The 12178-nt window shown below is 53.3% G+C and overlaps 2 protein-coding genes across 3 annotated transcripts; one reads left to right on the top strand and one right to left on the bottom strand.

The window, feature by feature from the left end:
* Positions 1-7469, bottom strand: FBXL12 (F-box and leucine rich repeat protein 12). Of its 2 annotated transcripts, XM_084610437.1 has the most exons (3): positions 7365-7469; positions 6088-6160; positions 1-4503 (listed from the first exon to the last, which is right to left on the bottom strand). In XM_084610437.1, exons 1-3 carry the CDS (start codon positions 7457-7459, stop codon positions 3730-3732), a joined length of 942 nt encoding a protein of 313 aa, XP_084466563.1. In that variant the 5' UTR covers positions 7460-7469; the 3' UTR covers positions 1-3729. The 2 variants fall into 2 exon arrangements, with proteins under 2 accessions (XP_084466563.1, XP_084466562.1); XM_084610436.1 differs by lacking the exon at positions 7365-7469 and having other exon boundaries at positions 6088-6381.
* Positions 7443-10477, top strand: UBL5 (ubiquitin like 5). The gene is made up of 5 exons (XM_084610438.1): positions 7443-7574; positions 7730-7794; positions 8458-8541; positions 9589-9626; positions 10217-10477. The coding sequence occupies exons 2-5, from the start codon at positions 7739-7741 to the stop codon at positions 10258-10260; spliced, it is 222 nt and encodes a 73-aa protein (XP_084466564.1). The 5' UTR covers positions 7443-7574; positions 7730-7738; the 3' UTR covers positions 10261-10477.
* Positions 10478-12178: the final 1701 nt, after the last annotated feature.

Below are 12178 nucleotides of genomic sequence, written 5' to 3'. Positions count from 1 at the left end.
AAAAGCATTTTTATTTTATAAATACATTTTACATTTGATTACAGATAACAACTCAGCAGATTCAAAACCTCAGTGTGTCCCAGAATGGAAACTTCATAACAGCTACTGTTTTAACATCAGCCCAAACTTGCTAACGTGAACTCAGGGCTTTGTAACAGCAGGTAAAGAGGAGGGAGTATTTAAACAATAGAAGGCACAAGCAGCCATGCACAGCAATGTAACCCAACAAACCAGGTGCAGGATCTGGCTGCTGGCAGCCTGCTAATATTATTCAAATATAATACCTGAGATCTATGCTTTAGTTATTCACATACATTTGGGTTCGGTCTATGCTACAGTTAGGTCAACGCAAGGTGGCTTACGTTGCTCTTATTCGGTCAGCATCTACCCTATAATGATGCTCCTGATGAAGTAAATCACCCGCTACGTCAACTTAATAATTCCACCGCCACAAGAGGCGTAGCACTTAAGTCAACATAGTTACGACAATACAGTGTCAGTGTAGACACTGTGTTAATTACGTCAACTTTAATGGCCTCCAGGAATGTCCCACAATGCCACACCACTACCGCTCTGGTCACTGTTTTGAACTCCACTGTCTGGTGGCCAGGTACTCACCACGTACCTTTTAAAGCCCTGCGAATTTTGGAAATCCCATTTCCCGTTTGCTCAGCATGGAGAGCTCACCTAGCATCTGCCCAATTGACCTTGCTGGTTCCACGCAGCAAACACACTCCTGCCTGGAACACACAGGATGTGCTGCATCCCCTGGGTCTCCGGGGAGAAGAAACTGAGCAGGCACAGCTCCGATCCAGCCACAGACATGTAGGTATCTATGGCCAGATGGCTTGGGACAAGGTGGAGAAGGGCTACAACAGGGAAACACAGCAGTGCCACATGAAAATCAAGGAGCTGCGGCAGGCACACCAGAAGGCAAGGGAGGCGAACAGCTGCTCAGGTGCAGAGCCAGTTACGCTGCTTCTACAATGAGCTGCATGGCATCACTGGCGGCAAGTCCAGCACCCCCCAAGGGCCCTGTGGAATACTCTGGAGGAGTCAGAGTCATGCACCAAGAAGACCAATGGCATTTTGGGGTGTATAAGTAGGGGCATTGCCAGCAGATCAAGGGATGTGATCATTCCCCTCTATTCGACATTGGTGAGGCCTCATCTGGAGTACTGTGTCCAGTTTTGGGCCCCACACTACAAGAAGGATGTGGAGAAATTGGAGAGAGTCCAGCGAAGGGCAACAAAAATGATTAGGAGTCTGGAACACATGACTTATGAGGAGAGGCTGAGGGAACTGGGATTGTTTAGTCTTCGGAAGAGAAGAATGAGGGGGGATATGATAGCTGCTTTTAACTACCTGAAAGTGGATCCAAAGAGGATGGATCTAGACTATTCTCAGTGATAGCAGATGACAGGACAAGGAGTAATGGTCTCAAGTTGCAGTGGGGGAGATTTAGGTTGGATATTAGGAAAAACTTTTTCACTAGGAGGGTGGTGAAACACTGGAATGCATTACCTAGGGAGGTGGTGGAATCCCCTTCCTTAGAAGTTTTTAAGGTCAGGCATGACAAAGCCCTGGCTGGGATGATTTAGTTGGGAACTGGTCCTGCTCTAGGCAGGGGGTTGGACTAGATGATCTCCTGAGGTCCCTTCCAACTCTGATATTCTATGATTCTATGACCACTGGAGTGAACCCTGAGTACAAGGTGCTGGATGAGGAACAGCAGTAGGAGGAGAGTGGGGGACAGGCGACCGGGGGATCAAGTGGTGTGGCAAGCCAGGACCTCTTCCTGACACCAGAGCAGTTGAGCCAGTCCCTATCATCCAGCACCGGCAAGCTTGATTCAGGGAAAGGAACCTCTGGTAAGTATGATGTTTGCTTCAGTATTGCAGGCACACATCTGTTCATGTTTTTAATCAGGTTAGAAGAGATAGTGAAATAACCATACAGGCAGAGTTGCTATCTGCTTCTCATTCTCCTGTACAGTTAGACAGAGGGGGGCCCCATGGAACAGTTTGTTTATGTGCACCGGGATGTCCCGTGCGTCCTCTACAGAGACCTCAAGGAAACTCTCCTGGAAGTAGGTTGCAGTCCTCTGCTGAAGGTTTCTGGGGAGGGCTGCCTTACTTCTTCTGCCATGGCAGGACACTTTCCCACGCCACTCAGCAATTAATTCAGCAGGCATCATTGCAGTACACAGACTAACAGCAGCCGGACACGTGCAGGAGCCGTTTCCTTTCTGCCTCTGTTACCTTCAGGAGCAAGATACATGATAAAGTCTCCACTGCCTGTGGGAAACAGTGACAGTATTCACCTCAACTGCCCCATCTGCTTATACTGATGCCCGTGAGCTACCCCAACTTATAGTCCCAACTCGCCCTGCCCCCCAGGATGTACTCATCATGCCTGGGACTGCTCCCCAGGTCTGTGGATCCCAAGGAGAAGTGAGAATGTTGTGCTTGTAACTTGTGGGGATCCAGGGCCGTGAACGCATTCACAATAGGACCTCTGCAGATGTGTGCCTGCAATGCTGAAGCAAACACTCTGTCCACTGTTTCTTTTGCAGCTGCAAATGTTGCCTTGAAGGTCTTTCCATCCACACTGGCAGACCAGCGGGGCCAGACAGCAGGAGAAAGACGAGGACAAGGGAAGACATGTTGCAGGAGGTCCCATAAGGTTCTGCTGTGTCAGATTCCAGGCTTGGAGGGTGATGCTCAGGGACAGAATGCAGAGTGATCGCGAGGACAGAAGAAGCAGAGAGGAAGCAATGATGGTGCTCCTCAAGGAGCACACAGACATGCTGTGGTCTCTGACTGAACTTGAGGCTGAACAAGTGTGTGCTTGCCTCCCCCTGCAGCACACAGACAAATGCATTCCGGGACCTCCTTATACTCCCCCCCCATTCCACGTACCCTTGGGGTCACAGCAGAACGCCCACCACTCCACCCCTCGGGACAGGACACAAGCACAGCCGCACATGCACCGACCTGTGTGGCACATGGTTGGTGTCTGTGTTTGTGAAATAGACGTGATGGGTTCTTTCCCCTTAAAGGTTCTGTTCCCTGCATTTAAAAGTGTGTGTTTGCACAATCCTTTGTCCACTTCCTACTAGGCATGTTTTGGAGTATGCTCACAGCACACCAATGTGGCTAATGCCTTTTGACCTGAGTTAAATTTGGTCTAGAGTCCAAGGTTTGGGTAGACAAACCCTTTTGTGCATCAGGATGACAGCTGACTTACTCCCTTGTGCTTGGGGATAGTTCACCTGTTGCCTGATGTTTAATGTGAGACAGGGTTAAACTTAAAAGAGAAACCCCTATGGCCAAACTGCCTCTAATCTAAATAAGCTCATAGGGCCACCGTTCCTCATATGCCACCCATTCACCGGGCCTTGCTATTTTCTTAGTAGGAGAAGGTGAAGGGTCACTTCAGGAGCCCAGCCAAGCAGACGGCAGAACTGAATTTCTGCTGGCCTGTTTTCAGGTGACACAAGCTGTCTGGATGGTTCTCATCCTACACTGCTCACCTAATTGTTTTAGCCAGAGAAAATTCTGCCTTCAGTCAGATAAATGCAACGGCCACTGGGAGTACAACCCTGTCCAGAAGCAGCAATTCTGGGAGTTATTTCAGGGGGGTGAACACCCCACAGCTCACCCTTGTGCGTTCCATACAACTCCCCATTGTTAATGTTTCGCCTCAGAGCGTGGGTCAGGGAACACATCAGAAATGGCAGTTTGGCAAACTTGCCTGAATTTTACGTATTTCCTGGTCTTCCAAGTCACTCCCATCTAAATTGAGATTCCTTAACTGGGGGAGTGCCTGGCACACAGCAACAATGGCATCAGGGGAAAGTTTAAATCTGGACTCAAGGCGGAGGGTTTCCAAGCACTTCAAGGCTGCTAAACAAGCCAGGCCTGCATCTGTTATGGAACAAGTGTTGCTGAATTCCAAAGAGCGGAGCTGTTTCATGTGACGCCCGATGACGTGAACAGCAGCATCTGCAATGACACATTTGCGCAGAACCAGGCATTCCAGGTCCTCCAGATACGGAGCTGCTCTCTGAATCCCAGCGTCTGTCAGCCGGTAGGTTTCAGAGAGCTTCAGTGTCCTTAGGCTGGTCTGAGATGAGATGTTAAGCAGATGCTGATCAGAAAAGGCGGAGACGTTATGGATCATGAGATGCTGCAGTTGTGGCAGGACCCTGGGAGTCTCTGGAGAGACAGATCTTTGGAACCACACAGTAGGAATCTCACACCAGCTCAGCTTCATGCTCTTTAGAGAAGATGGTATACAGTCATATGGGAGCCGACGGAGGTCAGCCTGTGTCAGGGACAGGTGATGGAGGCTGGGACACTGCTTCCCGAGTGCCTGGAACAGTGCTGGGGAAAGGAACTCATGCTTTCTCATTGAGTAGAGCGCTCCTCTCACTTTCAGTATCCTCAGGCTATTGCACAGGTACTGCTTTAGCAGGTGCCACAGGATCTTGGAGCTGATCTGAGCACAAGAGAGCAAGCAACAAAGCACTTGGCACCTTGACAAGACAGGGAACAAACTCAACAGAAGCAGTAAATGAGCAAGGAAAGGCCCATCCCTGCTCTTCTTCATATAGATCTTTCCCATTCATCTAAAAGGAAGATACAGTAACTCCTCACTTAATGTTGTAGTTATGTTCCTGAAAAATGTGACTTTAAGTGAAACAATGTTAAGCAAATTCAATTTCCCCATAAGAATGAATGTAAATATGGGGGGTTAGGTTCCAGGGAAATTTTTTTTCCGGACAGTACTATAGTTGGGAGGTGCCCCCCCTTACCCCACACAGGCACAGCCCCTGGCACTGGGGACAATGAGTCAGGCAAGGAGGCTAGGAGAAGCACGTTGTGCAGCAGCAGCTTCCCCTACTCTGCAAGTACCAGGGGCGGGGGACTCAACCCTCGGCCAACCCACTCCACCCCTTCCCCCAAGCCCCCACCCTTAACTCGCCTCTTCTTCCCTCCTCCTCCTCCCCCTTTACTCCGCACACTGCATCCTAGCTCCTCCTCCCTCCCTCGCCTCCTGCCCACGGCAAGGGCAATCAGCTGGCTTGCGGTGTTCAGGGGGCAGGAGAGAAGAGTGAGGAGCAGTCCACGGCCTCCCCGCTCCCTCCCCTGCCTCCTGCCCGTGGCAATCAGCTGGCTTGCGGCGTTCAGGTGGCAGGAGAGAAGAGCGAGGACAGGGTGCACGGCCTCCCCCCTCCCTCCTGTCTGCGGCAATCAGCTGGCTGGCGGCATTCAGGAGGCAGGGGAGGGAGCGGGAGCCTGCACTTGGCGTCCTGGCTCCTCCCCCTCCCTCTTGAATGCCGCCAGCCAGCTGATTGCCAAAGGCAGCAGGTGGGGGAAGGCGCGGTCTGACAGCAGGTGGGCAGCGCTTGGGGGGGCATAGAGGGGCTGCCAGCTGTGGACAAAGCAGCAGTCGAAGCATTGCACAACTTTAAATGGAGCATGTTCTGTAACTGAGCAGCATCGTAAGGTCAATACAACGTTAAGCGAGAGGACGGTAAGTGGAGAGTTACTATACTCCACACCTGTAGGGTAAGCCACAGGCACGACCCTGCAGTATATCTCCTCTTACCCTGACTGCTGCAGCTCCTTTCCCTGTGAGCAACCTCAGTCTCTGCTCTCCACACTCCAGCACGTGTCAGATGCTGTGGCTGCCTTCTCCTCCACATACACAGTCTCTGTCCTCAGAGACCACCCCTGACTCTAGAGACCTATTTAAAACAACCCTCCTGGTTTTAAATGCTCTTCAGAAACTGGCCCAGCTGATCTCATGGCCTCTCTGCCCATCTAACACTAGCCTCTGCTACGCAGCTCCCTCTCCCCTACCCCCACCGCCCTTGCCCCATATGTACAAGATCTGCCCCTGGATATCTTCCTAGCTTCTCCTCTTCCTTCTCTCATTTCACCATCTCATGTTGATTCCCCGATGCAAGCGTCTGGTCCCCACAGGCCCCTCTGCCCCTTCTCCTGGGACAGCCTTTATCAGCCCCCTGGAGTGGTCTCCATTGGGAGACACGCTGCAGGGACACAGCTGGGCTGGTACCTTGTAGGGCATTAAATCCACATGTCTCCAGAGCATCTTGTCCTGTACCAGCCTACGCCAGCGCCTGCAGACCCTGTGGGAACAGCAGCAGGGCAAGTTACGATCCCAGCAGCAGCATCCATGCTCAGTTTTGTGGGAGGCACAGGGAAGGAGCTCACCCACCTGGGGGGGGGGGGACATGGAGGCGGCCCCTGGACCAAACTACCTGTGTGGGGGAATCCCCATCATGGGGGCAGGCAAGGATTGGATCCAACCGCCTTGGGAGAGGGCTCCCCATCGGGGGGGGGGAAGGGAGCGGGCTGGGCCAAGCTACCCCTGTGGGGGGTCCCCATTATGGGGGGGGAGGGAGCAGGCTTGGCCTGGGGAGCTGAGCCACTCGGGGGGGAAAGCAGGGGCGGGTTGGGGAGAAGGGGTTGTGGGGGGCCAAGCCGCCCTGGGGGGGGGAAGGGGGTGGGCTGGGCCGGGGTTGGAGAAGGGGGGTTAAGAAGGGGGGCTGAGAGAGAAGGGGGGCCCGAGCCGCCCCGGGGGGAAGGGGCCGGGCCGGGGTTGGAGAAGGGGGATTAAGGAGGGGGAAAAGGGGGGGGCTGAGAGAGAAGGGGGGGCCGGGCCAGGCGGGAAGGGGGCGGGGCGGGCCGGGGTTGGAGAAGGAGGGTTAAGAAGGGGAGAAGGGGGAGGCTGAGGGAGAAGGGGGGCCGAGCCGCCCCAGGGGGGGGGAAGGGGCCGGGCCGGGGTTGGAGAAGGGGGATTAAGGAGGGGGAAAAGGGGGGGGGCTGAGAGAGAAGGGGGGGGGCCGGGCCGGGCGGGAAGGGGGCGGGGCGGGCCGGGGTTGGAGAAGGAGGGTTAAGGAGGGGGGAAGGGGGGGCTGAGGGAGAAGGGGGGCCCGAGCCGCCCCGGGGGGGGAAGGGGGCGGGCCGGGGTTGGAGAAGGGGGATTAAGGAGGGGGAAAAGGGGGGGGGGCTGAGAGAGAAGGGGGGGCCGGGCCGGGCGGGAAGGGGGCGGGGCGGGCCGGGGTTGGAGAAGGAGGGTTAAGGAGGGGGGAAGGGGGGGCTGAGGGAGAAGGGGGGCCCGAGCCGCCCCGGGGGGGGAAGGGGGCGGGCCGGGGTTGGAGAAGGGGGATTAAGGAGGGAGAAAGGGGGGGGCTGAGAGAGAAGGGGGGCGGGGCCGGGGGGGGTGGGGGATTAAGGAGGGGGGAAGGGGGGGCTGAGAGAGAAGGGGGGCGGGGCCGGGGGTGGTGGTGGGCGGGGCCGGGCCGGGCCAAGGGGGGGCTGCGCCCTCACCGGGCCCCGCGCAGCCGCTCGTGCAGGGGCAGCAGCCGCAGGATCTCCAGCAGCAGGGAGTCGGGCAGCGCCCCCAGGCCCCCGGCCGCCGCCATCGCCAGACACTTCCGCTTCCGGTCCCACTGACTTCCGGTCGCTGGCAGAGCACTTCCGCTTCCGGGTCAGCCTCGGCAGCGCTCTCCGCGGGACTGACGGGCGGCGAGCGCGGCGGTAGGTGCCGGGGGCGTCTGGGTCTCCCCCCCCCGCCCCCCCCGCGGCCCGGGCTGGCTCCGCCCCCCCCCGCGGCCCGGGCTGGCTCCGCCCCGGGAAGGGACCCCCCCCCCGCGGCCTCTGCCCCCCCCCTGACGCCTCTCGCCTCCCCCCAGGCCGGCGGCATGATCGAAGTTGTCTGCAACGACCGGCTGGGCAAGAAAGTCCGCGTGAAATGCAAGTATCCGGCGGGCGCTTCCCGCAGCGCCTCGGCCCAGCCCGGCGGCCCCGGCGTCTCGCCCCGGGGGGGCAGGGCGGGGGGGCTATGTATCGCCCCGGGGGGGCGGCGGGGTCAATGTCTCGGGGGGGCGGCGGGGTCAATGTCTCGGCGGGGCGGGGGGGTCCTGGCTCGGTCCAGGTGTTCGCTCCGTGGGGGGGCGGGGTGGGGCAGGGCAGGGGGGGCTATGTCTCGCCCCGGGGGGGCGGCGGGGTCAATGTCTCAGCGGGGCGGGGGGGTCCTGGCTCGGTCCAGGTGCTCGCTCCGTGGGGGGGCGGGGCAGGGCGGGGGGGGCTATGTATCGCCCCGGGGGGGCTGCGGGGTCAATGTCGCGGCGGGGCGGGGGGGTCCTGGCTCGGTCCAGGCGCTCGCTCCGTGGGGGGGCGGGGCAGGGGGGGGCTATGTATCGCCCCGGGGGGGCGGCGGGGTCAATGTCTCAGCGGGGCGGGGGGGTCCTGGCTCGGTCCAGGTGCTCGCTCCGTGGGGGGGCGGGGCAGGGCGGGGGGGGCTATGTATCGCCCCGGGGGGGCTGCGGGGTCAATGTCGCGGCGGGGCGGGGTGGTCTTGGCTCGGTCCAGGCGCTCGCTCCGTAGGCGGGAAGGTAGTTTCCTTAACCGCGGGGCTCAGCACGGAGGACACGATCGGCGACCTGAAGAAACTCATCGCGGCTCAGACTGGGACCCGGTGGGACAAAATTGTGCTGAAGAAATGGTAAGTGGGTGAACGAAAGGCAGGGGCAAGGGAAGGAGACACCTTCGCTGGCTTGATGCACTCGGCCCCTGGGGAAGCTACAGATTTCAGGGTCATTTTAGCTCTTCATCGGCCCAAGGCAGGTAAACTGAGCTCTTTGCACTTCCCTGCATGTGGGTGCCTGTCTGATGCCGTCTTCTGCTACAATCCACCCCCACACATACCCAGAGATGGCTGCATGCGAGGTCATGTGTCTCAATAGTTTGTGATGCACTCTGGGATGGAAAGCTGCATATGAATGCAAAATCTTAAAGAATGCAGCAGAAAGGGCGATCCTAAGGAGAGGAGGCCTGTGGCGCAGACTTCCAGTGAGTGTTCGTTTAAGATTTCTTTTTAGGTTCTGAATTTGTTAATTCTCAGATGTTTCACGTTCTGTACCTTCCCCCTTGTCCAATGTTCCTGGAGGCTCCACTAAAACCTCTCACTCAACAAAGTCTCAGGGGCAGGCCAGCAGTCTAAACTTTGTAAATAATGACAAATTATTCTGGATGAATGCTACTGAGTGAATTTTCCTTCATATTCTCACCTGTGGTAACATTCGACTCAAAATTTTTACTTGGTTCTCTCTTTATTTCAGAATTTCCTGCTGTTCCCCTAACTGGGGATGGATCACTTGATGATTACATGTTCTGTTCAGTCCCTCTGAAGCACTTGGCATTTGTCACTGTCTGAAAACAAGATACTGGGCTAGATGGACCTTTGGTCTGACCCAGTATGGCCATTCTAACTTCTGTATGTGAAGTTATTATATATTTAACACTGTAACTGCACACAGGCAGTCTCTTCTCTTTCCCCACGGAATTCATGATTGGCATTTGTTAAAAAACATGGTTTCAGAAACCTGTCGTGTAACATTTCAGTGATTGATTTTCTAATGTAGTAACTGATACAAGCAAACCTTTGAGTACTATCACAATTGTTCTATTCTTATTGACTACGCTTCCTTTTGTTAATTCTTGTATTGCACTTCTGTTCTTGATTAACTTCCTTTTTAAAATGTTTGTGCAGGTACACAATCTTCAAGGACCATGTATCACTGGGAGACTGTATCCTTGAACATTAGAATAGCCCAAGTAAACTGCAGCTTCTGAGGAAACCGTTTGTCTAGTTAAAATAAAGAATGGGATAGTTATCACTTACAAGATCCACAACCTAAGTAGTGGAGTGACGGGCACATAAATACACAGCTAGACAGAGACCTTTTCTAATCTGACATAGTTGCTTGTCACAAACCAGAGGTCTTGCTTATCAGCTTGGGTACTGGTGACTGATGGTATTGGGAGGCCATCATAAGATAACTGGTGAATCTATAGGGAAAACTCCCTTACTAAATTGAGTGGGGTAGCATATGATGGGGACTAATTTGCTGAGTTAAGATACTGCTGTTTCTAGCATTGATGCTTACAATGTCTCATATGACCCATGTTCCCTTCCATAACACTAGTAGTTTAGCTTGTCCATTTGGGACTAGTAGTAAAGTGGGAAGGAGAATTCTGTTGTTGAGAATTTGTACAATGTATCATAATGAATAAATTTGCTGCTGTAGTTTATTTTGAATTAGTGAGCTGGTAGAAATGTAATGCCTTCTTCCATTTGAGCATTTCCTGTGAAATTTCCTTTAACTCATTCCTTCCAGATGAAATCCATGATGGCATGAACCTGGAGTTATATTATCAGTAGCCTTGACTCTAGCTGCAGTTGCATATGGCAGGCATCACTTTTCTAATATAAAACTTGTCTATAAACTTTATTTCATGTAAGGTAAACATTAAAAGTCAAGTTGTGCATGTAGTTTTATCAGATGTCTTTAGCTTTGATGGCAATAAAACTATGTGCAAACTTGTAGGAAGGTTGATTTTGTTTTAAAAAATTGTTTGTAATAAATGTCTTCTGAGAACTTCAGTGTCCTGCTCCTGGCTTTTTAAGTCAGAAGAAATCTCTCTTCCTCAGTAATTACCACAGCAGCCCTAATTAATGCACAACTCCCATCACGTTTGTTTTTATAACAGTTTCTGCCCAAGCTGTGGGCATCCTGTGTTGGTAGGTACTATAACCTTATATATGCTCTACCTTATCATTCTCACTGAACCTTCAAGCACAACCCCTTCCCCCCACCACCCAAAAAACCTCTCAGAACTGTTCATTCAGTTCTAAACGTAAATGATTGGCTAGGATCCTGAAAATTTACATCAATGAGACATGATTGACAGCAAGAGTGAGAGGAGAGCAATTGATTAAGAAGCACTTTAACAAATAACAATAGTAATAATAGACTTCATTCTTAATTCAGACAGTCTCCTGGTTTCCATGGTAAAATCTGTCTGGTAAGACTTCTCACAGCTGTTATATTTATCCCCTTGTCACCCTTTTCCTGGCTCCTTTAGCATAATTTTTAACTAGACCCACCCTGTACGTCCTTTTCAGAGTAACAGCCGTGTTAGTCTGTATTCGCAAAAAGAAAAGGAGTACTTGTGGCACCTTAGAGACTAACCAATTTATTTGAGCATAAGCTTTCGTGAGCTACAGCTCACTTCATCGGATGCATACTGTGGAAAGTGTAGAAGATATTTTTATACACACAAAGCATGAAAAAATACCTCCCCTCACCCCACTCTCCTGCTGGTAATAGCTTATCTAAAGTGATCCCTCTCCTTACAATGTGTATGATAATCAAGGTGGGCCATTTCCAGCACAAATCCAGGGTTTAACAAGAAGGTCGGGGGGGGAGGAAAAAACAAGGGGAAATAGGTTACCTTGCATAATGACTGAGTCACTCCCAATCTCTATTCAAGACCTCTACTGGGATAACGAACCAGTTGCATCCTCAGCTGCACAACCTGAACTATCTTCTTGAATTCCTATCTCATTGCCTGGTCTCATTGCCTGGACCTTTGGTGCTTCACTTCCCTCTATTTTACCTGTACTGACTTCTCCCCCTGTCTTCTAAATTTTGGTTATTCATCCCTTTGAGCTCTATTTAATTATGCATCAATGGAGTTCCTTCCTGCTGCTCTGTGTAGAAACCCTGAAAATATGAAACAAGAGAATCAAAGATCACCTAGCAGTTCACAAAGCAAAAATGGAAACCAATTTAACGACCAAACAAACATATAGCACTTCTCCCATGATGCTTTTCATCCTGAATCCAAGATGTTTTCTAAGGCTAGAAATTGGTTTAAAATTTGAGAAAGGTAATGCTTCCGGGTGTATTTTGGGGAAAACACGTGCTTGCTAATAGTCATGCGATGCCCCTTCTAACGCCAAACAGCCACTTTTCCTCTTTAGTTTGTACTGCAAGCGACTAGCACCTCCCCCGGTGCCTCGGTACAGGAAGCCCCGAGAGCAGCTGGCTGCGGCGTGCTCTGCTTGTCCCTCCCCGGGTTCCATCCCCGTCACGTGGGCCTGAGACTCGGAAATCGCTTCCGGGATCATTGCGGCCTGTCGCCTGTAGCCAATCACTGATCTTCTCCGCCAATGAGACAGGGGCTGGCTCGGGGGCGGGACCTCAGCTGTCTCTGAACCAATGGGAGCCAGCGGGGGTGGGGCCTCGGTCTCCCTTCCGCCAACGGGAGGCCGAGGCGCCAGGCGGCGGGGGCGT

This window comes from Lepidochelys olivacea (genome assembly GCF_965140295.1).
Source record: "Lepidochelys olivacea isolate rLepOli2 genome assembly, chromosome: 20".
Lineage (NCBI taxonomy): Eukaryota > Metazoa > Chordata > Testudines > Cheloniidae > Lepidochelys > Lepidochelys olivacea.
This window is presented reverse-complemented; position numbering and strand designations above follow the sequence as displayed.

Coding starts and splice junctions, on each gene's coding strand:
- FBXL12 (XM_084610436.1), bottom strand. CDS start 6,267: ATGTCCCCCCCCCCCCAGGTGGGTGAGCTCCTTCCCTGTGCCTCCCAC. Junction 4,504..6,087: donor TGGATTTAATGCCCTACAAG/GTACCAGCCCAG, acceptor TCTTGTGCTCAG/ATCAGCTCCAAGATCCTGTG.
- UBL5 (XM_084610438.1), top strand. CDS start 7,739: ATGATCGAAGTTGTCTGCAACGACCGGCTGGGCAAGAAAGTCCGCGTG. Junction 7,795..8,457: donor AAAGTCCGCGTGAAATGCAA/GTATCCGGCGGG, acceptor CGCGGGGCTCAG/CACGGAGGACACGATCGGCG. Junction 9,627..10,216: donor CCATGTATCACTGGGAGACT/GTATCCTTGAAC, acceptor CATTCCTTCCAG/ATGAAATCCATGATGGCATG.